Genomic DNA, 27,593 nt, shown 5'->3' with positions numbered 1-27,593 from the left:
TATGCAGATGCACAAAATAAAGATAAAAAACAATTTTTTATGCAATTGTTTATACATTCTCAGTATATATTTTTGTAAAAAAACTTCACATTTACATATTTACAGTCATGCTTTTACATATTTACATATAAATATGGACAAAAGCTACACAGTATAATGAATGTACACATTTTAAAAAGCTCGTTTTGACAAAAAACACAAAAACAGACAATCAGTCCCAGTTTGGTCGCACTGCTAATTTGAAAACGAGGTTTCCCTCCTCTGTTGATGTTTTCCCTGTATTTCCAACTGAAATGTAAGTTGTAAGCTCCTGTTCTCTTGTGTCAGGGAAGGTTCAGGATCCGACTTTTAGCTTTTAATTTTGTCCGTTTGGCTTGTTTAAAGTCATTATGTTTCATGTGACGCAGCCATATTTACACAGAAATACTCATCATAGGCTTTAACTTCTGAAATTACTTAGAAAAATGATACAGAAATAAATATTTATAGTTATATTGAGTGATATGTTTATGCATGTAGGCTGTATTTCCGGAATCTGTTGCTTTATGTTGTCATTTGTCGCCTCCTAGTGGCCAAAATGCGTCACAACCATCAAACTGTTCTGATTTCCAGCCGGTTTTTCCTCCTCTTCTGGGTGATTTTGAGCTCAGTTTGTTTTGAATCCGTTTGAAGACGCGTCTCCAGCTGCATGTTTGGTCTCAGGAGCTCAGGACTTTGGCGTAAGGCTTCTGCAGGCACAGCGAGCCGTGGTGAGGAAGAGGATGGCTGTAGTAGTGTTCAACCAGCGCCGCCAGGTTGGGGAAGGTCAGGTCGCTCTCCAGAAATATGCTGTCATTCTGTCAGCAGACAAAAACGAGATGTTGACGAGTTATTTCAAACATAGAGTCATTATAACACAGCAGGGGGCGCTGCTGGGTTCCTTACCTCTTCAAACAGCCTGTAGTTTCTGGCCTTGTTTATAGCGACATCCCAAACCACCAGCACCTGAAAAACATTAAAAATATACTCTAATCAGGCATTTTCTGATTTTATTTCACTTCTGGCTACTTAAACCTTCAATCTTCACTTTTTGTTATAAGATAAGGCATTAAACTATCAAATGAGGTCTTTAAAAAAAACTTTCAACACCTTCAGAAAAGATGTTCTCTCCCCAAATCAGCCTCAAAGTGAAGCATTTATCATGTAAAAATGAGAAAAAGACAAAAACCTTCACATGAAATCATCTTAAAAATATTAATTAAGATCACTAACTTAGATATAAAACATATTTTTGTCATGTTATTTAATATCCAGGCTTTACTTGAATCAATATTTGAGAAATGCATCTTGAAATCTTGACAAATAATTTTAAAACACTGAAAAATGAGAAAAACTAAACAAAGAGTAAACCATGTGTGGTCTGATATTAGGATTTCTGTACTTAAAGAAAACACAATATAAAATTAAATTAAGTAGATTTTAAAAGATGCTTGGTGTTTTATTTATTTTACCTTTGCGGTTTTGGTTCCTGATTTTCTGATGCCGTAGAGTCCGTCCGGCGGATTAGCACAGCACTCTTTAAAAAGCCTGTAGAGGAAAACATCGACACATGGTTTTTATTATTATTAAGAGACTAAATGCAGAATGAAAACATCTACAAGGTTGTACAAGTGTCAAAAGCTGAGAAAAATAAAAATAACTGAAGAAATAAGAGGAGAAATGTTGGGTTTTGCCACCAGGGGGCAGTAAAAGTTCAGAAAAGTGTCGGTAGGTTTCGGTTTAAAAGCGTTTTTAATGTGTAAAGTATTTAAACGTGTCGTACTTTTCTACAAAGGTGGTTTCAGTTGAATCGATGAAAACCGACTCTGGCAGCTGCACCTGCATATAGAAACAACACTTTAATAAAAAATACATAAAAATATATAAAAATTGTCACAAAACTGAGACTAAAGGCCCAAAAGCTGCTCAGTTTTATCTGCAGGTTGCTTACGTTCTCGTAGTCGTCATCGGAGTCGTGTCCGTGTTTGGATGACTTTGGTTTCTTCCTGATATCAGCAGGAATCTCCTCTCCCAGCGAACGGAAACTCTGCCCGTCTGGAGATGCTCTTCTGACAAGAAAACACTCGTTAGAGAAGCAGATCCACCTCATTCACACAGATTTCCTGCCTGAACTCACATATTTATCTATCCTAACAGTCAGAAACATGGAAAATCTTTACAATGAAGTATTAGACAAAAAATACAAGAATAAAGTCAGAAAATTATAAGAAATTCCTAATAAAGGAGCCAGTGGCAGGAATAAAACTGTTTAAGTGAGCAGAGTCAAAGATTTTGCAAAGGCCAAAAATAATCCTAAAATAATCCCTGTTTCCAAAATTTGCTTTTTCTCTCCATTTAAAATATTATGGTGAATTCTTCATCCCTACTGGCACCACAATAAATTAAACAAGTTATATTTTCATAAAAAGGACATTAGTATAATGCTTAGTTTAATGTTTACAGTTATTTCACTTTTTATGGGCAATTATTTTCCATTTTGTTGATCTATAATTTTTTTCTGTTCATATCCAGCAGCAAATATGAGAATTTTCTCCCAAAGCTTTGATGCGTTTATCCGACTGTAACAGACGGGTCCAAGTGTTTCTGGGTCAAAGGTCACTGGGTGTTTGGGTCATGACTTACTAAAGGCTAGTAAAAGAACAATTTGTTGTCTGTTACTTAACATTTCTGTTAAAGTAGAAATAAACTTGAACTGTGGACACAACTGGTTTAACTGGAACTTTTACAACCAAACTGGACGAGGAATCTGGACGCCAGAGAGACAGGAGGACGAAAAGGACAGTAAAAACATCTGTAGTTCACAGCTGGGTCACTGCTGGAGACACTGGCATGTTGGGGTCTCAGCTTTTAGACCAAATGTCTCAAAATTCAGTCCTGAAACCTTCAGATGTGTCCTTGTTCCAACACACCTGAATCAAGTGACTCATTAGAAAACTGAGGAGGGGACTTTAACTGGTCCTTTGGCTTTAACTGGTCCTTTGGCTTTAACTGGTCCTTTGGCTTTAACTGGTTCTTTGGTTCTGTTTTCCATACCCGCTTCCAGAGGTGGTACAAGTTGCACCAAGCGCTGTATCCGTTTATTGGCCTGTTATTTACGTCACTGCATGAGCAAAAGCCAAATCTTGCAAACTCTTGAAAACAACTAAATCTCAAACACTGCAGTGGACAATCGTGAGATTTGTGGATGACGCAGAGATTTAATTTTACTTGACATTTCCAGCTGCTTGTTTTTTTTAAATTAAATATCTGGGTTAATTTGAGTCCATCAAAACCACAGCCCTGATGTTCTCCAATTCAAAATGTCACTGCAAATAAAATCATTGGAGCATCAAGAAGATTCCCAATAACCACAGCCACAGCAGCAAAGAACAGACTGTAATGAAGACACACCCAGACTGGCTTCAACCAAACGTTAACCAACCAGAGTGAGACTTGACAATGAAGAAGCAGCTTTAGATGCAGATAAAAGCTGGAAGACGGCGACTCTGGAGGACCAGAGAGGGAAACTTATGGTTTAGATACGATCTGAATGCCAACTGGTACGACAGGAAATCCTTTTACTGTAAAATCAGAGTTTCCTGAACTCTGCTGTGAGCTTTGGTCGGATAACTGGATGTGAAACAAACCAGGAACTTGTATAAAAGCAGAGATGCTCTCAACAGGTCCACAAGTTTCAACAAACATATTCTGGAGTTTCTGAGAGCAACACATTTTCTTTTTCTGGATGGATTAAATCAATCTGTTTGTGTCTTGTTCCTAATTTCTAACTATGTTCATCTTCACACAGCAGGTCTTGATGCTCAGTTCCACTATTTTGGAAATCTGATTTATTTTCATGCTACTAATTAAAAACAACCACAATCAGACTTCTGTTTGAGCGACGCACATGCAGAGAAGAACAACTAAAGTTATAACAGACGCAGCGATCTGTGGATTCATTTTGAAGTCATTCAGCAATAGGAGAAGTATCATCACAAGATCATGGAACACTGACGGAAACTTTTCTAGAGAAATCTGTTTGCAGTTGGAACCAGGAGTGATGTGATTGTTGTTTTCAGCCATTATTTGTCTGGTCTGCCTCCTTCTGGTGCAGAATAATGACATTTCTCAAGTCAATTAAAGATAACATGAGCATTCAGACTGCAAATGCTTTGGAAACAATCAGATATGTGTCCAAATTAGATCCACATATGGAAGTGGCACAAATCGAATGTCTTTGGTGGCTGAAAAGATCTGAACTGGGCCATTCAGACTGCCATGAAAAAGTCAGATATGTGTGTTATTCACCTGAACGTAGCCAAACTTATGACCAAACACTGACAGAACGAACGCCCCAAACTGTGGCAACAGTGATTTAAATGTCCCTGTTCCTTGAAGTGACTTACTGAAACGGAGACTTTGGCTTGTCCAGAGTCTGCAGCGGTTTGGCCGTCGGTGGAGGAGGTTTCGGTATCGTCGGCTTGTTGTGAAGTCCAGACTTGAGTAGCGGAGACGACGGCGGTTTGGCAGGCAGCGATGGGGCACTAGTGGACAGCAGGTTAACTTCGGTGTGGGGCAGTGGTAAGGAGGGCTTGGTCCGAAGGCAGTGGTTTCCCAGAGACTGGGTACTGCCGGTGATTGGGGAGCTGTTGACCGGGCCGTTCAGGACCATCCTGTTGTGCAGCTGGTCACAGATGGGCAGCGTGGCCGGCGAGTGGACCTGGACCGTGGAGTGGGACCTCAGGTCTCTCCGATCGTTGGCAGTATTCCCCAAAGAGATCGTCCTGTTCTGAGCAGTTTTCAAGGAGCTGGGAGGAAGAGCAGGAGGAGTCGGAGACGGCGACTTCTGCAGGTGAGGGGCAAAGGGCAGCGGAGGGGGCGGACCTTTACTCTGTTCCTTCTGGAGGGGCTGGTGAGGGACGGAGGGCTTTTTGGGGAGTGGGCTGCTTGGGTTTCTGTGTTGTCCAGGGACAGGTAGAGGCACGGCTTTCTGGATGTTTGGACTGGATTCTCGACGGAGCGGAGTAGCTGGTACCGGTGGAGGAGGGTAGGCAGGAGGCGGACCGGTGGGTCGACCTGCAGGGGGAAACCACCGATTTATGAAAGACCTTCAGCAAGAGGAAAAACTTCTACCTTGTTCTAGAAAATGTCAACAGAGCTAGAGATGTTGAAGTAGAGCTGGACAAAAATCAGCTTTATGTATCGCAACATTATCAATATAAATTCATAATACATCTGATAGAATAATCAATAATTTCACTGAACGCTGATCCAGAACCGCACAGCATTCTGGGTGATGTAGGCAAAGGAAAGGCTTTAGCTGCTCAACTTTTCACGACCAGCAGAGGAAGATTGGTGACATCGACTAACTCACTCTGTGGTTGCCTAGCAACAGCCTGTTGAGTAACTGGCGCAGCAGCAGTTTAAGGTTTTGTCTCATAACTGCTTAAAAATAAACAATAGCATGGAGTGATAATTGTGGTTGAAACAGGAAAGGTTTTATCCACAGGTTAGCTGCATTTCAGATATTTAAAACAAAAACCATTCAGTAATTATCAATATCAACCGATATGAATTGTGATGTTCAGCCGTATCGTCCAGCCCTCACTGGAAGAAGTACAGATGTTTTTACCTGGAGATGTTGGTGAGCCATCACCGTCTGGCTTCAGATAGTCTTCTTCATCTTCTTCATCATCATCCTCATCAACGTAATCTGGGCACAAAGAGAGTAAATGCTAAATATTCACAGACACCTGCAGGGTGGAGCAGTGATGAAGGTGTCAGCCTGGTCTTACCATCCTCTGCTGTGTCCACAGCGTGTTTAATTTCCATGGGTCTCTCTATGGTGCCATAAAAGTCTGCGTCTGAGTCGGAGTCACTGCGGCAACAAGGACAATTTAATGAATTACAAAATAAAGTTGCTCAAAGGAGCAATTCTTCATGATACCTGGACAATGAGAAAACTTACATTTACATCAAAATGCTAATCATTCTGTCATATGTGGTTTATAAAATGACTATTTCTTGTAGATTTTCCAGGAAAAGGATATTTTTGATTTAGCTACCTGGCTAACTATGTAGCTTCTAGGCTAACAGTTAGCCTAAAACCATCACCACCCCACATAGTGACAAACATAAACATGGTGTACGAAACAAGTAGCCTATTTTATACTATTATGAGGAAGAACCATTGACATTTGAACATCAAAGCTATGTAGCTTGATAGCTTTAGCCAAAGTTTGCTACTCTTGCACTTGTATAAATCTACCAGGTTCAACATGTTGGTTTGCAGTTATAGTCTGAAGTAAAGCATAGAGGCTAAATGTAGTCAAAAGGTTCAAACATAAACACAAATGTTAAAGTTCATCTGACTTATTTGTAAGTGTGAGTTTATTCCAGGTAGCGGGTTTCCTTCAGCAGAGCAAATGCGTGCAGACGAGATTAGCTGGGGATTAAAAACGACCTTTGATGTGTGAGAAAGGCTGCTTGTGTCTCGTTTATGTCTTATACCTTATTTAGCATCTTACACACCAGAGTGGTAATTTGTGCTTTTGTAGTTTAAAGTTTGAGCAGATTTTTTACCTTGAAATTTGGGCCTCTTTTCTGTCGTTATAGTGATCTATTTCCCTTCGCAGATATCGCATCCATTTCTGTAAGACAGGAAGCAAAATAACCAGATGTCAGCTTCTCTCTGCAGAGAGCAGAAACACACGACTTTCACAGTTCAGTGGTGTTCAGTGATCTTCTCACCCTTCGCTCGTCTTCGCTGGCTGCAGAAAAATACCACGTTCTGTGTTTCTTACTGAAATGGACGATTTTAAAGGGAAAAACGTTGCTGGACGTCGTCTCCTCTGCTGCTCTCATCACTCTGTTGAACCAAACAAATGTAGTAGATTGGAGATTTATCTGCTCATAATTATTGGGAAGTCCACTGGGTAAAGCAGCAGGGATGTATTTATATTGCCTTAAAATAGATGCAGTTCTGAATGCATCTCGTTCACTTTGTTTAGTTTATCAAGCTACTGCCTGGAGTAAAATGTCTCAATACCTCCTCAAAAAGTTTAGCATTTATTGAGGATCTTTTCACACCTGATAGTCTGATAGGTTTGGTTTGACTGGGGACCAAAACTGCAACATTTGTTTCACATTTAGCTGCAGTTTTCTTTCAGACTGCTCTGAGTCAAACCAACCAAACGCTCAGAGCAAACTGTTCCCCTCCTGGCCTGAGGGGGCGCTGCACCAACCACCACTAAAGAAAACAACATAAAAACCTCTGAAGGAGACACTGAGTGCAGCTTCCTTCATCGCAAAATGTAAACAAAAATGGAGTGGCATCGGATTTTAGTGGTTGGAGGATTTCTCTTTTGTCTTTGGCTAAAAACCACGAGCCATTTCTAATGCTAGCGCTAGGCTAGCACGCTGGTTTTGGTTGCATTTACCCAGAATGCCTTACTATAGTCCACTTCCTGCTTTTGGAGCAAATTAGTCTATAGTCTCTATAGTCCCCTTAGCGTTCACATATGAATTCAACTATAGTTCAGCCAAACTGAGACCTAGATTTGTAGGTGGACCAGACCTTTGGGATGTCCTCAAACAAACTGGACTTTATGGTCAAATTAACTAGAGTTGGACTGAAGCGAACCAAAGATGGCTGGTTTGAATGATTCACCTTGGAAAAGAACCAAATGCTTGTTTTGGGAATACCAGGCATTTGTGCTAATGCTAGCCAAAAATGCTAGCTTTAGCCCAAATGCTTAAGCTTATTTGTTTTTAAATCAAGCAAAATCTGTGAAACAAGCCATAAAACTTGTTGATCTTCTCTGTGGTTAATTTTTACCAACCTGTTGTAGCCGTTGAGAGAGAACGCCCCCTGTGGTGAAGGAGAGGTGCTGCTTTTGAAGTAGTACACGCAACCCTTGTGGATGATTATGTACCTCAAAGGCCCTGTAGACAGCAACACACATCAGGAATGTCTTCATCTGTCTAATAAACAAGGCAGAAACGATCTTTTTAAAGTTTTACTCACATTTCATGAGACTGAACTGACTGCCTCCCTTCTTGTGGAGATATCCTGAGGTGGAAACTCCTCCTGGCATCGTGAGGAGATTCTGAGCCCCGATGGCTCGCATCGGCACCGGCCAGTACATCTCTGGAAACGACATGGTTCTGTAGGCAGGGAGGAGAAAAAGCATGAAAATATGAAAATCAATCCATCGTTTCCTTGTTTTGGTCCAACCAAGTAATCCCTCCTTCACTTAGAAAGTCAAATGTAACATCCAGGTTCTCCTCTACCTCCTGCTGAGTCTCTTGCTAATGCTCTGGATAACAGTATTTTCCCGCAGCATGTTGACTGTGGAGGTGAAAACTGTGGAGGCTAAAGTCAGCAGAAGGTCCATGACAGAGACGGCATTCCGGTTGGACTCTCTTCCCGCTGCGTCCGATCCGATCCAGGTCGAACCAAATCTCTCTGATCAAACCATCCCTTCATTCCTTCCCATCAGCTCTCCCTCTCCCTCTGTCTGGCGTTTTATCTCTCACATTCTCCGTCTTACATAATCACCGTCAAACTGAGATAGAGCTCCATGGAGGCAGGAACGGATTTCTGCATGAACACAGATGGATTCAGATAGGGCATCCCGAGTCCTTTCACTGGAGTTCAAGGCTCAGAGGGAAAATCTGGGTGTGTGTGTGTGTGTGTGTGTGTGTGTCTTGGAGAGCACAAAGTAAACACTCTTAATGAAGTTTCAATCTTGAAATGTGTTTATGTGTCTTTTCCAGTATATCAACAGAATCAGGAGTTCAGACGGAAAGCGGGTGTGGTTGGTTCTGAGTGTCTGAAGTCCAAAACCAAAAGAACTGGAACAACTTCAGGAGAAAGTACTGAAAATGTGGTTTTTATAAAACTATTTATTTCATTTTTATTGTTTTTTGAGTGTCTTTACCAAGTTGACTTGTAGAATCTACATCTGGGTCGTAACAAAGTTCAGTCTCGTCTCACCAGTTCCTGTCTGGTCAGCCGTTTACCATTTTTTGTCAAATTAGTTGCCACCTTTCTGGTTTTCCTGTCCTACTAACCTTTTCAGTAGTTCAATTTCGTGTTTTCACCTGCTTAAAAAAAATATTACAAAATCTTTCTTTAGATTCACCAATAACTTAAAAAAAACTCTTATTTTGGTCTCAGGAAACTGTTAGCTTGACATTCATTTTTATAGATTTACTGTTTTCTGGCTGGACTTCTTTCATGTTGAGCTATTGTGTATCACATTATTGAATTAACTTATTTTATTACCCAAAAACCTTTCAAAAAGTTGCATCTGTGAACTTCAATTAGTCAACTTAGAAACCAGCCACTTGCTCCTGATTGGCTGCCATTAACCAGGAGCTCTTGCTGCTTTTTGCTGATATGTTTCCTCTTATTGTGATACTTTTAGTCGTTCAGTTTGGGGATTTTACCATCTTCCTGTTAAAAAAACAAAGTCATATTTGTCTTAATGTGCTCCATTAGTCAGATTACAGCCGGTCATAGGAACCTGTTAGCTAACGCTCATCTTTTGATGAGTTTGCTGTTTATTAGCAGAGTTTATTTTAGCTTCGTTAACTGTTTCCTTTCAGGTTTTCTATCATATTGATCATTTTATTTGTTCAGTTTAGTGTTTTTTAAAACCTGCCTTAAAATAATAATAATAGTGAAAAATAAACATTTTTAGAAATGGCTACTCCTTTAACTGGGGAACTATTTGCTAGCAAGGAGCTGTTTTTGCTGATCTTTTCTTCATGTTGAGTTTTTATCATTTTATTGATTTGATGTTGTTACTCAGAAGCCTTTTTAATTTTCCCATGTTGACTATTTTCAGTCAACCTGGGAACCTGTAGCCATTAGCTAATGGTACTTTTTGCTAAATTTCTTGCTTCCTTCCTGGTTTTATTCTCTTTCTCAACTATATTAAGACCAGAAACCACATTATTCCACTTTAACTACTTTACAGAACAAAGCTTTCTTTAATTTCAACTAAAATGTTATGATTTTATCTTGTTTAGGGTTAATGCTGTTTCAGTGCTAGCTGCTTATTCAGTCCAAAAATATTGAAAAATGTAAAGATTTAAAGCAACTGTATGACGTTTTATTACTTTTTCTATTAGTTTATGTTGTTTTCAAGACAATATTTAGAGGTTAACCTTTGTTAATCATGAAGAAAATTAAATAAACCAACTATATTTCAATGTAATCTTGCTAATCTGTTGCTAAGTAAACAGCCGCTAACTTTAAAAATGTAATCATTTCACTCCATAGGAATGAGTTTTGTAGAAACAGTGATGACATAAGACATTTTTCTGAAAACCTAACAGTGATGAAACAGGAAAGCAAACTGACAGTAAATCAGCAGGGAGGAGCCTTACACTGCGCCTGACCTCTGACCCCTGGCAGCTCTGCTGAGCTTTCATTTGGATATGAAGAGGGAGTCCAGATGCCATCATCCGCCTGCTAACACATAACTCTGTCACTGAGCCTAATCTGGGTCAGAACTGGGTCAGAACCCAGGAGGAAATCCTGAAGTCCAGCTTAGAGCAACACAGAAACACTGAAAAAACACGGCGGCTCTGCATTCGGCATTTCTGTGTTTTTAAAGGGAAGTCGGCTGAAAAAGCAGCGGAGATTAGAGCTTGTTTTGATTATCTCATCATCTAACAGAAAACTTTCTCTCAATTCAAAATATCGAAGAATAGACGAGTGGCCTTGTATTTATTACTGATTACAAATCAACAATAGTGTCTGAAACCGTAAATATCAAATTTAAGCATTTTTCTTACTGCAAATATCTCACTACACTTGAAATTAAGACAAAACTAAATTAAAAGTAACTTTTTAGTGAGACACCGGAGCTTTAAGTCACTAACTCCTTAATATTGATTAAATAACTAGTTCCATTGGTAAATTATTTCACTTTTTACACTGGAAAAATGTCTTTTAAGTGAAATATTGACAAAAAATAAAAAGCTTCTCTATTTGGTGAAAAGTTATGTGTAAGTTAGTTTTGTCTTATTTCAAGAGAACTAAGACATTTGCACTGAGGAATAAACCAAAAATACTTGGTAAGTTTGAGTTTTTGCAGTGCAATCATGAAGAAAAATGGTGCCACATTAAAGTTCTTAAATTAAAACTTAATATATGATTGATAATGAATTAATTTATATCATAATAACAGAAGTGAATATGTGTCACAAATCAAAATATAATCTCTGGATTCACCAAGTTGAAATGGTTGTTGGAACAATGTCTAAGTATTTGGTGATAATAGAAGCTGTTGTCATATTTAATGATATTCTATCCAGTTGTTGCCTTAAAACGTCCAATATTTGCATATATGTGTTCCGTTTTTTAAGTTTTACATATTCCTAGAAGCACCAACAGGTTTAAATTACTCGTTTGTTTCTTCTGAGAACTCTTTCACCTGGACTTTCTTCCTTTTTCATTTGTTTTTCTGGTTGAGATAACGATCAGAGCAGGAAGCAGCTTGCATACCAGACTCATTGGAACATGTTTCCTCTGAGAAAAACACACAATGTGTCTGGACTGATTCACAGCCTGATGCCAATCTGCTTTTCACCTGAGGCAGGCAGGAAGTGCAGGCAGGAAGGCAGCGGACCTTTCACAATAAAACGAGATCAAGGCGACAAATTCAGGAAAGAATGTGGCCAGTTGAATCACTTCAGATTATCTCCTAAATTGATCATAAATCATCTAATATCAATTAATCTGCTTGTTTCTGGGGTTCATAGGCAACAATATGAGCAAAAACAGACTTTTATAATCTTTTCAAAATAAAAAAAAGTACACACAAACATTTAATTTGACCTAATTGACAAAGAATATGTTAAATCACTGATTTCCTGTAGATCTGGGGTGTCCAAGGTGTGGTACGGGGGCCATTTGTGGCCCTCAGAATGATTTCAAATGGCCGAATGTGGCATAGATTTTACAAACTGAGGCGGTTGAATCATTAAGAAAAATCCTTATGGTGTCATTTTTAACTGATGCGAGGGACATCAACACACCTGTGTTATAATAAATAGTGACTTTCACACCTGCAGACCTGAATCGGTTGATAAATTTGTAAACTTGTAACTTTTTCCAGCCGTTTGGTTTCTTTACACACAACGGAAACTCCAAGTCAACCAGAGCATGTCACTGCAAACCAGGCGAGAACATTTGGTCTCTTTATGGGTCAGACGAGTCCAGAGCGAAAGAACCAGGTGTGAATACAGGAAGAAGACGACATAATGAGAGGAAGTAGAAAACATGGAGAATCTGAGAACTGCACTTAGTTATTTCTGCATGAAAAGCTGCATCAATAAATCAATAACAGCCTCAGTTATCAGATTAAACTTTACAAGAAAGATGCAAGAACTTTCTAAGTGTGTTTGTCTTCTCTACTACATCCTATAATGCACCAAAAGCTAATACGATTAATCAGATTAATCGATTATTGAATCAATTTATAACTAACTTAATAATCAGTTAACTGGAGAAAGGCTATTTGCTGAAAGAACAACACATTAAAAGCAGTAATTGAGCCAAAACTACAAAAAATACAAACATTTTGAATCTAAGACAGAAAATAAACATTTTCACTTTGTTCAGAATCTGCTATTAAGCTCCTTTTTCCATCCAATTACTGATAAAATCTAAAAATTATATTTTTTTCATCATTTATTGATCCTTTGCTAAGAATGATCAAACATTTATAAAAATAATGTTATTGCATTTTATGCAACAAGATGTTTATTTTCTTCTTTAAAATAAGTTTAATGCATTTCTAAAAGTGTAAAAAAAGATGCTTAAATTAAAAATCTGCTCAATAAGCAATTTTTTATCTGATTGATTGATTAATCGCCAGAATAATCGATTAATTGATAAATAAAATAATTCTTTACAAAAAGCCCTACAACGGCTTGTAATGTAAAACAAACAAATCTGTTGTCTTAATTTATTTGAAAGGATTTTGGAACCACAAACTAAAAAGCAGATCCATTTATTAAAGTTTGGCTAAAAATAGGAAAAGGAGCCGTTTCCTGTTCCTGTTGCAGAAGTAAAACACACAGCAGAGTAAAAACTTAGGAAGTTTTATTACTTTTAACCAACAAACCTGCAAAACCACATTGATGCTTTTGATCAAATTATTTAGGTTTGCTCCATTAAAACACTGTTTAGATGGTTGTTGAGTATTTAACAAAGATAAATTAAATTAGTAAAAGAATAACTGGCTAAAGGTTTGGACATGTTTTCTACTCGTTGGTTTAGTTTTTCCACCAGCGATCGGCTGAAGGAGTCGTCGTTCAGTAAAGAGGAAACTGAAACTATTGTAGCTGTGGATGGAAAACCCCTGACTGACGGCCGTCAGGACAGGATTCCTGCTAAATTACCTCATTATCTAAAGACCTGAAATTACCGTCAGACACATGGAACGTTTCAAAAGATCCAAAGAAAACGACGCATTTCTGAGAGACAGTTACATTCATTAAACTCTGACCTCTTCCTACTGAACTACACAGCAAAACGTTTATTTAGATTTTAGAGACTTAAAAATAATCTGGACCTGCCGGGAAAAGTGAGTCAAGGGTTTACAGACAAACAAATACAAAAGGAAAAGTCTAATTATGAGTCAGTGGCATAAATAAGTAAAATGATGTTTTCTGCTCAATTTAACTGAAAAACAAATAAAAACTTAAATGCAAAACCGTCACAGCCGGAAACTGAACGATTATGTTGTTTCTGCTGATTCTACGTTTTGTTAAATTTTCCTTTTATAATGTTTCTATTTTACAAATAAACCTAAAATATTATGAATTGATTTAACATTTGCAGTAAAAAAAAACTCTGTGGGTTTTTCAGGTTTAGATTTTGAACTTTTATATTTAATACAAAAAGTTTTTCTGTGGGGAATTTGTTTTTTATTTTATTCCATTTTGTTGTGAATTTCACTCATAAAAACACATTTTTCTAGTTTAGTATGAAACTATGTCAGGGATAAAACTGTTTTTTGGAAAAATGCACATTAAAAAAATTAAATAGAATAATTTGAACAGTCCAGGTAGCTGATGAGGTTTGGAGATTATTTTCTTCATGGTTCCCACTTAACAAGTTTGAATAAAATCTGGAGAGTAAAAAAATCTTCACTTGGCATCAACTTCTTCAGGGATGTGAAAAACCTCCAATCAAAGAGGCGACAGATTATTTCCTCATTCTGGTCATTTTGTTTCTGTTGTGTTTCCAAACACAAAGTCTCTTTATTCCCTATAAAAAGCTATTTTAGCCTAAGGGCTCCAAAACGTTTAGTTTCAAAATAAAAGCATGTTTTAAAATATTGAAATTCTTATGAATGCAAATTAGCATATTATTGTTCAAAGATTCAGAAATCTGCTAAACGTGGTTCATCTCTTTTTTATAATAGTGCTTGTAGTGGTTTTACAAACCAAAGCAATAAAGATAAATCTGTTTACATTTCCACGCCCACAAGCTGAAGGCAAACCTGCAGCTTTGCGCTGCAAAGATTTCCAGCAGCTGCCAGGTGTCTTTTACTGAAAATGGATTGCGGCTAACCTGAAGCTGTGACTAAAAGCATGCTGCAAGTCACGAAGACCCCCCTTCACAGGCTGCCTTAAAGGTCAGAGGTAAACCACCGCCCCAGCTGCGACGGGGCCGTCCGGCCCAGGAAGTAGACGCTGCCGGCGAGCGACGCCTTCGAAGCCGCAGCTCATTTCCTGTTCCCCATCCTGAGACCACAACTGTAGTCAGAGCTTCACTTTTTGTGATGTCAGGTGGAAACAAGTGAGTAGAAGCAGGTGGGCTTATGAAGATGAATATCAGAATAAAGTGATTAATGCAGCGGCAAAGATTCGGTTACTACGGAAAACTGTTGGTGCCAAAAAAACCGCAAATGACCTAAAAGTGTATTTATCAGAAAAACTTTTATTTCATTATTTTAATTACAGATGCATGTTGTAGTGTTTTTATGGAAGCCCTGCAGAGCCAAAATCACATAATCCAAATGGGATACTCACTGGAATACTGATTGAGTAGATGCAAGTGGGTTTATGTTAATTTATGTCAGAAGAAAATTATTAAAGCAGCGCAGCATTTAGCATGTGTAGCTGTTAGTGCCAAAAATCTCAAAACGTAAATACGTCTTCTTAAGGGAGATAAGCATGTAATTATTAGTCAAAGTTTTATTTCATGCTGCATGTTGCTCCTAACAATGACAGAGACATGTAGCAGGGTTTCTATGGAAGTCTATTAGTCTCAAAGTCACAAAAATGCCCAAATGTTTAATCCAACTTGGGAATAAACACTGAGGAATGAATATATGCAATTGGGCTTAAGTTATTTGAATCGAAGAAGAAAATTATTAATGCAATGTAGCGTTCAGCTTTTAGAGATGTGTGACGGGAAGCTGTTAGTGCCAAAATCTCAAAATGACTCAAATGTGTAATTATTAGAAAGGATTTTATCACAAAAGGCATTAAGACACTCCTGCTCTAGCAGGAATTACTTGTCACTCCTGCTAGAGTGACGAGTCAAGCAGGAGTAACAAACTGAAAAACAACTGAAAAAAAGCTAAAAATTAGCTTTTCTTTTTCAGTTGTTTTAGCCCAAGTTATGTTGTTAGACAGGTGCTGCTTAAATGATATTTTTCATTCAGTCCTAGCATACCGAACCTGAACTTAAACAATGTGGATAATTAATTCATGATTCATCCAGGTTAGCTTGCGTAGTTTTTTCATCTTAATTCTAAGATTAGTTGTGCATTAAGTAGGATTAATAAAAAAATACTGATTTTATTTGATATTAAAAAATGTTTGTGGATCTTAAACATTGCAGCTGGACTAAATGCACAAACAATGACAAATTTTAAATTTTATTCTGTTTTTACAGCAAGGAGGATTTATTTTATTACATTTAGCTTTAAATAATACTAACAAATAAAAAAACGGAGATACTTTATTCTGGAATTGTTTTTATTATTTATGTTTGTAGGTAGTTAGCTGCTCAGTCAAAAATAGTTTTTATTTGAGGAAATAGATTTAATATTAGACATGTCAGCCATATTTGATGAATACAGGTTTAATTTAGCAACGATTCTGTGGAACCAGCGGATTCTCTAGAGTAACGAAACGCATCGATGACCAACGGTGTGAATAATTCCTCGTTTTGTTGCAAATAAAGAACTAGCAGAAAGCAGAACAGAAAGAGAAAGTGAACTTTCTCACTGCAGCAGCAGCAGCAGCTCCTCTTTCTCTACCTGTGTGTCCTCATGTACATCATTTCTTCCTGTGTCCAAATATGGAAGTCCAGCTCAACAGGAAATGCATCACCAACATGTCAGACACGCTGCTCTGCATGAAGCCTTTCCCAGAATTAATCGGTTAATTCTCTTTGTTAAAAAAAACATGATATTTTTTCCCTGCTGAGCTTCAAGACGTTCAGAAAGTTGCACGGAGACTTTGAAGACGAAAATCTTCCAGATTCGACCGTCTTTCCTCCCGCTCTCACCGCACTTCATTCAGGGTCGAAAATGAGAACACACTTCCTGTAAGCGTCTCGTGTTCTCGCCGTCGAACCTCACAGAGGAATTACCATAGCAACGACCAATAAATGGAGAACTATGGGATGCTTTTATAGACTTTTGTCTCCACTGGAATAAATAGCATAAGCGTCTTGGAGAAAATGACCATAAAGAATCAAAAAAAGTTTTTTTTAAGTGCTTATGTCTCCAAAAACTGAATAAATGTTCAAGTTTGGCTCAAAATTTAACTTGTTTTATCTTCAATATTTAAGTTTCTAAACCTTTCAGTCAAGTTTCACCTCTATTTACTGCAAATTCTCCAACATAAAATATTAAAACTGTTCAACTTGAAGCAATAAAAACATCCAATTTTAAGCTCATCATTGTGAAATGATTAGTTTAAATCTGACACAACAAACCAATCAGATGAGCCTGTTTTAAATTTGCTGCATTATGCGGTGAAATGGGACTAAATGAACATAAATGTCGACTTTAAGCTCCAAAACCTTCAGTTTAAAAGCAAAAGTCTGTTTTTTTTCCTGAACGGGGTTCTGTGTGGCGTTTATGAGCTGTAACTATCTTACCTCATGGTAGATAATCATCTCAGCAGAGATCAAAGTTTTACAGGAGTTCATTTAATGGCATCTTATTGACATTTAAAATGCTTCATTTTCCTGTCTGCAGAAATGCAAAGCAGCACCAAGTCACAGATAAACGGGGAGCAGATTTTAACTTTTAGATTTGATTGAACTGAATTGGAAAGATGTGAATTATGTTCATCTTCTAATTGTTAAACATAATTAAATTATCCTCCTGCTGTTGCCATCGTTAACCATTACAAATTAACTATAAACATGATAATGCGGCGGCTTAGTAACTGATTATTGTGACGATTAATTGGATAAAAATTGGCCCATTCTGCTAATCTTCATAAAACTACTAGAGCCGTTTTCATGCAATATTACAAAAACATGAGAAGATGCAAATAAACAACTTGATTCCTTTTTAAAATAGGAAAATAAACATTTTGTTGCCTAAAATGCAACAACAGGTCATTCCTTCAGTGAATGAATCATTTCTGCGTTCATCTGCAGCTAAATCAGTTCTTCTAACATCAACATGAGGAAAGATCAGCCTTTCAATACAGAACTGATCTGTTTATTATTCATTTATTAACGATTTAATAGCAGAAGATGCTAACAGAACATTTTATTTACATTATTTGAACCAGGTGAAGATAAAACTGTTCTGGTTGATTTACATTTTTTACTCATAAAAGCAAAATGTATTTATATTTTTACAGTTTTGGCTGAGTTACTGCTCTGAACGTGTTGTTCCTTCAGAGCCTGGACACTCCAGTTAGCAATTAATCAATTAATAAATTAGTTGACTATTATTTCAAGAATCGAATTAATCAGATTAATCGTTTCAATCCTGCAGGCAGAAGTTATTTTCTAGCATCAAACTGAAGATGCAGTTTTAGCTCCACCTTCAGATCCATCATTTCAATCATCTGTGATAAACAATCAGAAAAACTTAAAGATGCAAACAGAACATATCAAAATATGAACTTTGCCTTTAAGATTTCCATTTTCCTTGAATCCACCAAACATGAAGATACAAAAGTAAACAGCCCAGATCATGATACGTCCCGTTTTCTACCACTTCTCCTTCTGACTCTTTAATAAAGTCAACTTAACAGATAAAGCTTCATATTTGACCAGCTAACTGAGGCTTTACCTCAGCACACCGACTGACAGGAGCTAACTGGACATTTCATCTTTAACTTCACGTGTTCACCTTCTTTTCTCACATTCAGTCAAACTGTAGCATCATCGCTCTTAAATCCACCAACTTAAACTCTGATACGCCTGACAATAGTTTGAAAAGCTCTAGCTGCGTCTTTTGCAACCGGCTTGCATCAGTTCGGCCTCTGAACAGGCTGAGTAAATCTAATTCTGGACTGCAAGTGTTTTCGTTCTTCCACTGAAGTGAAGCTGCTGTCGTTTATGACTCGTTACCACAACCTTAAAGGTGCTACAATAGAAACGTTAGAAAAGGATTTCCTTTAATTTCCCACTTTCAATCCAGATATCCACCGACGTACCAAAGGATCAGTGACTGGCAAACGAAGTAAAGTTGTGCGGGAGGAAAAAACACGAAGAGCTCAACTCACAGGAATTCCCTTTCATCCTGAACACACATCCTTGTGCTCGGCTTGGAGCTCCGAGCAAACGACTTCTTCTTCCTCAGCGAAGGAGCGGACACGGCGGCGGACATGACTGGAGCCTCACGGGAAGAGGAGCAACCATACTTCTGAAAAAAAGCCCAGAGGAACGAGGGAGGACGGCCTGGTGGAGGGGTAGGGTCTCCGGTTCCAGAGCAGGCCAGTCGGTTCAGGTGGAAGGTGAGTAAATTAGTGGAGGATAAAAAAAGACCAGATGATGCGTCAGTTAGGAAGTCTGCAGTTAATCTGAACCGCGTTGACTCTCCAGCTGAGGTTTCCTGAAGGTGTCGAGGCCTCTGATTGGACGGCTGCGTTACTTCCTGCTTCCTCTGAGGAAGCATGCGATTGGCTGCCGGATGCCACCCATACACACACACACACACTTCCTTTTTACACACTCGGACAAGCAGGACCTGAAAAAAGACACCGGGGGAATTTCCATCCTCTCAGACTGGAACAATGAACAGATCACATATTTACAAAACGTAACAAAATACACGAGAACATGGGGAGGAAAATAATAAAACGCTTTCTGTTTGAGATTGACTGAAGTAAAGCCGATATGCTCCAGGCTGTGTGATAAACACATGGGTCTGATAAATAACAAAAACAGAAATTATATAATAAGACACAAACATTTTCACCAGAAAATGAAAGAAGCTCAAAGCTGGCAAGTTATTTACAACAAACAGGATAAAATTATAAATAAAAACACTTTTTAAAGTGTAGCTAAACCCAAAACATACTTTATCTACTCATATAAACTGACCCTTAAGGCGCCATCTTTACGTTTCTGTGCAAATTGTGACATTTTTGTGTAAATTTGTTTAAATTTGTGGTATTTTGGCTGAAACCATTTCAGTGCTGCCCTCTTTGGGTTGAACGGTGGTACTGCAGTTGAATTTTCATATTGATTACAGCTGAACAGTTTGGTTGACGTCAGCATTTCACTCAGACACACGCCCCCTGGTGGCGAGTCAGGAGATGGAATAACGAGCGCTGATTGATAGCTGATCGATAGCTGATCGATAGCTGATCGATAGCTGATCGATAGCTGATCTCACATTTACAACATGGACACAAAGTGGAACTGATAAAAGTCTAACCCTAAAACATAGAAAACGTCACCAGACGTGTCACTTCTTTAGTAAATAAAGTCACTACAGGCCTTTGAAGGTTGATAAATATCGCGACAGTCGGGCTTCTTTCCTCCTGACCTGCTTCAGACTGTTGAAGCTAATTGCATCTGCAGGGATCTGCCACTTTAAGAGGGAGGATCGGTGATGGCATCCAGAGTTTTACTGACTCACTGAGGAGCGTCAACAAGAGATAACAGAGACCACTGTGACATTTCATGTCCATAATAACGAGGTCTGCTGGTTCCTGCTGCAGCGGGTCTCACAGCATTTAAACCACCGAGCCTCTAAACCCGCAGCGCGTCCAGAGTGACTCAAAGCTGAAGCCTCCTTCAGGCTCAGTGACCAGGAAGCAGAACGCTGCGGCTCGCGCCTCATCTGATCAAAGACAGGTAACCCAGATCTGCAGCGGCGCGACCCGACCGCCATGTCAGGCTTCGCTTGTTCTGCCGTCTCAACTCAAACCACAGCAGTTTTATCACGGGTGTCTGCGGCGGTTTTACGTTCACACTGACTGTTTCAGCTTCGGTCAGTGCATGAAGCACAGCAGCCTGTGAATCTGCAGCCCAGTGACTAATTTATGAAAGCAGGCCTTCAGACACTCAGGAAATGCTGAGACACCAGCTGCTGTGGCGATTCCCGCCTACAGGGGGCGCCACGCAAACAAGAATCAGCCTCAATCACTCAGCCAAACAATAATAGATGCTGTCAAAACAAAAATGAAACCAAGTGGCGGCTGAACATGTTACTGTTCAGGCATCTGCAGAGCGAAAAGTATCAGATTAAAGAGAAACTTTGGGATAAAAATATAAAAGAAGTGAATTAAAGACCAGAATCTGGAGAGACATGACAAAACAAAACCGTAACTTTTAATATGAAAACGGTGGTAAAAGTAGATAAAAAGCCTGTTTTCATGTTGAAATTTGGGTAAGTCATGAAATTTATTGTTGAGCTGCATTTTTTAAATAAGCTAACAAGAATAAAGACGGCAGGAAGATGAAAGTGGCATCTTGTTTTGGACGGCAGCATCATTTTCTTCCTGAAAGACAAAATGATGCTGCAGGACGACCAAACTGCAGAGACGGACGAAACGCTAAGCTAATGTACAAGATGGCCGCTCAAAGTGTTCGCATGACGGAGCATCTCTGCTACCTTCCTTCTGATTTTATGTTTTTAAAAACATTCATTTGTCTGTTCCCTCTGGTTTCGGAGGCTGTGCGGATAAAAGGATTTTAGTTGATTATGATGCGTAACCATAGCAACAAAAGCAGCTGATTGACATCACTAAAGTTCAAATAATGAGTTTATCCAGAGCAGGAGCAACGAGAGCAGAGAGAGAAGGAGGAAGTCCAAAGCTTCTCCTCCATCGGTCATAACGGACATTAAGAGATCGTCAGCCAACGAGTCGGATAAAATTCATCATGACAATCTAAGACTATCGTCTCCAGTTTAGTTCCATATGTGGTACAAAGTAGATTTTGTTGCTGGGTGAAACTATCAGAACTGGGTCAGACATGTTGGATGTTGGTCACATGGGGTCAAAATAAATAAATAAAATCAGTTTTGTGTCTCATTTTCCTGCTGTGTGAATTTATTTGATGTTTCTGGTTTTGTTGCTGCTCCTCTTGAAAGGCGTCATGAAACACTGACTAATGAAATTTGTGGATTTTGAATAAACAGTAATGTGTCATCAGTGTAACTCAGATCTTTACATTGAAAACGACTTTTTCAGTTTGGTCTGAAATGTTTTAAAAATTGATCATGGCTCCTCATGTTCCTCTCCTGCAGCCAAATTACCACCAGTTTTCAGAAAAAGGTGTTTTATTTACTTATTTATCTTTACACACTTCAGCAAACTATGGAAGCCCATTTCTGCCATGAAATAAAAAGTAAAAGCTGAACAGGAAGTCATCATTTTGAGCCATGCTGCTCAGAGAAGCAGCTCAACCTCCCGTCTCATAATTAGGATGTTGAGATTCTAAATTATAACTTCCTGCTGGGCTTTTACTTTTTCTCTCATGGTGGAAATTTTAATCCTAAATAAAGAACAACAGGATCTCTGGAAAGGCCAACCTGAACGTGAAGGCTTGATTTATGCTGATGACGTTTAATTTTTACGTAAAAGCCCCAGATTTCGTACCAGTTGGTGTTTACAGTGCATAAATAATCCCTCTAAACTGAAACTGTTACCATTAAGGGAAATCTATTTTAGGAGCAACTGCATCGTCCATAAGCTAAGTTCAGTTAGCAAACATTTACCAACCAAAATAGTTTATATAATATTGTCATGAACTTCAATCTGGTCATCATCAGTTTAGCATTAGTTATATTTTTAATCCCTTCATTAATTTCCAGAGGTTGGCAACATTTTCATTATTCGTTTGTCCCGATGGTTTGAAGCAAAGTGAGAGGTCGTAATCTGAATCTAACCCGTTTTAGTTTGAATAACCAGCAGCAGAAACACATGCAGCCATAAAATCCTCTGCAGCTTTTATTACGTCTCGTTGCTCCGCATGAAGCAGGAGTTCAAACGCCGTTTATAGAGAAAATCTATAAAGTTTTTATCCTTTTCACCACAAGCATATCTATAAAAACATAAAAGAGCCGTCAAATATTTAGGTTCATTCAGCGAAGCCTTAAAACCGAGTCAAAGGAGGAAAAGGGGAAACTGGAAGTTCGGATTTGATAAAAACTTAGAAATATGTGAAAAATTCAAAACAAATCCATGTTTTAAAAGAAGTAAAAGTTAAAAATAACCAGAATTTAACCAGAATAAGACAAAGTTACTATCGTGTGAATTTTATGTTTTAGGTGCAATAAAATAAAATAAATGAGTCACTGAAGGATATGAAACAGAAAATAGGGAACATCAGATAAATAAGAAAAACTCCTGATTTTCCACACACAATCATTTTCAGACAGAAAATATTTAGTTTCCATCTGATTATGAATATTTGTCCTGTAACAAATACGGCAAGCAATACGAATTTATTCATTGTGTTTTGGATTAATTTGATTCAGAAAGAGAAGCCGGCCCACAGCATCACTAATTATCTCTGATTGTTTCCAGTTTTAATCTTTTTCCAGTTTGGTTGTAGATGTGGGAAAGTTCAGGAGAGCGCCCGTCTTTCCCGTTTTGAGGAGTGACAAGAACAAACCACATCAGTAACCGTACATGTGCCACTTATGCACAAAATCTATAAATAAATTCAAAACGTCCTTTTTTTGAAACAGAAACCTGCTCACAGGTTTTAGATTTACATCTGGAAACAGAAACAAAATACAACACATTTTCTATTTTCAGGGAGAAAAAAACCAAAGTTTTATTTTAAATCTTCTATTTTTGTCATTCTGCAGTCTAAGGAGGAGGAACCGGCCCGCAGCATCACAGATCCTCCTCTGTACCAAACAGTGAGTCTGTGATGTTTCCCCACACCAGACAAACCTCTGCTGTCTTGAAGAGTAACACAATATTTACACCCCAGGGAAACAGGAAGTTCCTAATTAAGTTCCTAGAAATGACAAAATGCTTCTTTTCACACTTGAGCGATTTTACTTTGACTATAAAAAAGTCCCAGATGTTCCAACGTAAGAAGAGACGCAAAATGATCAACGTTGGCGGAAAATTAGAGAAGTTTCAGCTCCATCAGGGCTATTTTATCAGCACTCTGTTAAATAAAAACATTAAAAAATAAAGACATGTTTTAAAAAGCAGGATTATTTCTTCACCTTTGATGTTATTTCTGCATTTGAATTATTTTAGCGTCAGACTGCAGCTGCAATAAGAAGAGACATTTAATGAACACATTTATATTTGCACGTCTTTATCCGGGTTGCTGCTGTGAAGTGCGGATGGATTTAAATTTAAACCAGCATGACGGATGCAGACAGAAACGTTTGTGGGGGATAAAAACAGGTTTTTCATTTTGCATGTAACCAGGAAACGTCCAAAAGTTCATTCAAATCTCCAGATTTTATCGAAAGAGGATCAGAAATGTCTTCAGTTTTTACACAAAGAAGCGAATTTAAGCTTGAATGTGTTTTATTTCTGTTAACAGCTGATAAGAAGATTTTAGTTCTGCTGTTTTTATTCTTATCGATCTTTAAAAGTTGTTTCAGTTTCTTGGATTTGATGCAAATATCCGTCTTTCTATGTTTGTTAAAACAACGTTGACTTAATTCTCCAGTAAATAAAGTTTGCATGAATGTTTCTTCTCAGATTTTTACTGCTTCCTGCTGATGTTTTATTTTTAAACTCTTTATAGATGAGAAATATCAGAGATCAGGAAACTGAACAAATGTTTCACTTTTTCATGTGAGAGAAATAATCTGTTCTGGTTTGTTTTTGTTGTCACAATTACGTTAATTTAAAAGTCAAACCAAAGATTAATTTTTACGCAACTATTCTTTGAAGGTAAACAGCTAAACCAACCTGCAAGAAACAGCAATTTCCTCCCTTGATAAACCATTTTTAGTAAGAAGGTTTTGGCTTCTTACTAAAAAATGGTTTAAGTAAATCAAATGACTTAAACAGGACCTTCCTGGCAACATGAAGTAGGCTAGAAGAGCTGAAAAAGCAACAGCCTCTAATTTAAACATAATGAAGCAAAATGATTGGATGGATCCGTCTAGTAAGAACTACAGAGACATTTTATGGTTTTTGGTCTCCAGAAAACCACAGAGAAAAGACGGAACAATGGAAAACCTTCACAAGAGAGACTGATGAACCAACGATAACATGAAGTTCTGACCCAAAACAACACAAAAACAAAACCAGCATTTACTAAAAAACATCAAAACTTTGGGGAAATATTCATCTGGTGTAAAACTAACAGCAGAAACAATCAGTAAAGCACGGCGGTGGCAGCATGATGCCTCAAAAAACACAGAAAAATTATGTTTTTGGAGTGGCCTAGTCAAAACCAGGACTTACGTTGGATTAGATGCTTTTCATGCTGAATTTCATTGATATTGCAAAGATAAATGAGGCAAAGATAAAGTTTTAAATTTTGCATCCAACCAGAAAAAGTTCATTTAAATGTTACAATTTTATCAAAGTCTCAATATTTGAATGATTTTAAGTCACTAAAGTCGTTTGGTTGATGCAAAAGTTTTCCTTTTTTTTATTTATGTATGTGGATTTAAAAAATGGCCTCCATGAAAGAAAAGCAGAACCACAGCCGACCCAACAGAACCCAAAGACTGAAAAACATCTTTATGATCCTCAAACGTTTGGAAAAATATGTGGATGGTGTAAAACTAACAGAAACAGAGTCAAGCACGGTGGTGGAAGTATGATGCCTCAAAAATAAACACAGAAAAATGCAGTTTTAGGAGCGGCCTAGTCAAAACCTGGACATAACGATGCTGTTCATGCTGAGTTTCTTCAATTGTGCAACAGCAAGTGAAGCGAAACGCCTTGAGTGACTTTAAAGAAGCTTGATGGCAGCTCTTGGCGCCAAGAGTCACAAGTATTAGTGTTAGCGGCACTGAGTTTCGTTTAACATGCAATCTGGTTTATTTGTTTGTTTTTTCTCTAAATAAATAAGGAAATTCATTTGGAAACTGAAATGTGAAGTTACTCTAGCGAGGGCCGAGCGATGCGGCCTAAAAACCAACATCAACTCCAGTTTCCCCCTGAAAAAATACTTTAATTTTCATTTAAATAATAAAATAACACTGAAAATACCAACATGAACTAAATGAAGGTGGTCGGCTAAGTTTCAGTTAATCTCTCCAGATTAACTCAGGTTATATTTGGTCGGTGTGGAAGTTTCTAAATGCAGTTAAAATGTTAATAAAACCCGTTTTGTTCATGTTTTCTGGTCGTTTTAAACAGTCGAGCTGTGAAGTGAATCAGAAGGAAGCTCATAAACCAGAAACGGCTCAGCTGGATAACTTGCAGATCTGCGGCGCCTGCGTTCAGGCAAACGCAGCAAAGCTGCAGTTTTAGATTAAAACAGCTAAATAACAGCGCAGTCGGTGGATTTGACGTACCCATGGATTGCTGCGTCAGCTGCGAGGCGCGTCTCTGCGGGGCATCGGCGGTTCGAGTCCCGCAGATCGTCTTCAGACTTCCTGCTCTGCGTGTTTCACTGCAGCGGCGCAAAGTGCAGAGAAGCGGCTGCAGGTTTCATTCAGACCCGTTTGTTTCAGCCTGAGGCTTTAAGAGGAGCTGCTGCTGCTGCAGAGCCGCGGCTCGGTTCGGCTCAGACTTCCCCTTCACGGAGCCACTCCTTCATCTGGTCAGATGGGTTAATATGTAACTCAGGCCTGCTGCTCAACTCACACCGTTATTTAGTCTTCAGAAACTTTTCCTCCTTTTCTTTATTGTTTCTGTTTCTTTCTAATTTTTCATGTTTTCTTTATTTTACTTTCCTCTGTTGCTTTCTCCCCATTTATTCTGTTCATTTCCTTTTTATTCTCCATTTCTGTCATTTCCTGTTTGCCTTTTGTTTTTCCTTCTATTTTCTTTCCTGGTTTTTCTTTCAACTTTTTGTTTTTTTATTTAGTTTGTTTTGTTCTCTTTTCCCACAAATTTCTTTATTATTCATTGCCATATTATCTGTCCTTCCTTTTCTTTATATTATTTTTTCCTTTTACTTTTATTTGCCCTTTTCCTTCTTTTTTTCCATTTTCTTTTGTTTTCCTCTGTCATCACATTTCTTTTTTTTTTTTTTTTTTTCATTTTCCTTTTTTCCATTTTTCATTCGTACAAACCGGATTCCAAACAAATTGGGACACTAAACAAACTGTGAATAAAAACTGAATGCAATGATGTGGAGATGGCAAATGTCAATATTTTATTTGTAATAGAACATAGATGGCAGATCAAAAGTTTAATCTGAGTAAATGTAACATTTTTAAGGAAAAATATGTTGATTCAAAATTTCACAGTGTCTACAAATCCCAAAAAAGTTTGGACAAGTAGCAATAAGTGGCTGGAAAAAGGAAATTGAACATATAACAAACAGCTGGAGACCAATTAGCACTAATTATGTCAATTGACAACATGATTGGGTATAAAAAGCTTCTTAGAGTGTCAGTGTCTCTCCGAAGCCAAGATGGTGAGAGGATCACCGATTCCACCATTGTTACACAGAAAGATGGTGCAGCAACACTGGGACGCCATGTCATCCGGACCAGAGAGGACGAGGATAACCCAGGCTGTTAACGCTCCGTTCAGAAGCTGCATCACTGATGGTCTGGGGCTGCATGAGAGCTGGTGGCCTGGGCAGCTTGCATGTCTGGAAAGGCCCATTAAAGCAGAGAGCTATGTTCAGGTTCTAGAACAACTTATGCTCCCATCTAGACGTCGTCTCTTTCAGGGAAGACTCTGCATTTTCCACCAACATGATGCCAGACCACATTCTGCAGCAATCACAGCATCATGGTAGGAGAAGGATCCGGGTTCTGAAACAACATATTTTTCCTTTAAAATGATAAATTCTCTCAGTTTAAACTTTTGATCTGTGTTAAATAAAATATTAGATGTTGGCATCTCCTCATCATTTCATTCAGTTTTTATTCGCAATTTGTTTAGTGTCCCAACTTTTTTGGAATCCGGTTTATATATATTTTTTTCTAGATTTTAAAACTTTTTTTATTGTTCTTAACCCTTTCATGCATAGTGGTTACTACAGTGGACAG

At 38.1% G+C, this 27,593-nt stretch overlaps 1 protein-coding gene across 4 annotated transcripts; it reads right to left on the bottom strand.

The window, feature by feature from the left end:
* Positions 1 to 39: 39 nt before the first annotated feature.
* Positions 40 to 26,167, bottom strand: LOC106963538 (SH3-domain binding protein 2). Of its 4 annotated transcripts, none has more exons than XM_015058498.1 (13): positions 25,941 to 26,167; positions 8,045 to 8,184; positions 7,860 to 7,962; positions 6,769 to 6,886; positions 6,601 to 6,668; positions 5,814 to 5,896; positions 5,651 to 5,731; positions 4,425 to 5,094; positions 1,970 to 2,087; positions 1,802 to 1,857; positions 1,491 to 1,566; positions 925 to 984; positions 40 to 836 (listed from the first exon to the last, which is right to left on the bottom strand). In XM_015058498.1, the coding sequence occupies exons 2-13, from the start codon at positions 8,178 to 8,180 to the stop codon at positions 699 to 701; spliced, it is 1,707 nt and encodes a 568-aa protein (XP_014913984.1). In that variant the 5' UTR covers positions 8,181 to 8,184; positions 25,941 to 26,167; the 3' UTR covers positions 40 to 698. The 4 variants fall into 4 exon arrangements, with proteins under 4 accessions (XP_014913984.1, XP_014913982.1, XP_014913981.1 ...); XM_015058496.1 differs by lacking the exon at positions 25,941 to 26,167 and adding an exon at positions 18,757 to 19,787 and having other exon boundaries at positions 1,970 to 2,084; XM_015058495.1 differs by lacking the exon at positions 25,941 to 26,167 and adding an exon at positions 18,757 to 19,786.
* Positions 26,168 to 27,593: the final 1,426 nt, after the last annotated feature.

The sequence above is a fragment of the Poecilia latipinna genome, unplaced genomic scaffold, assembly GCF_001443285.1.
Source record: "Poecilia latipinna isolate Pla-1442-1.1 unplaced genomic scaffold, P_latipinna-1.0 Scaffold1544, whole genome shotgun sequence".
In the NCBI taxonomy this organism is placed as follows: Eukaryota; Metazoa; Chordata; class Actinopteri; order Cyprinodontiformes; family Poeciliidae; genus Poecilia; species Poecilia latipinna.
The sequence above is the reverse complement of the archived record's forward strand: the minus strand, read 5'-3'. Positions and strand labels throughout refer to the sequence as shown.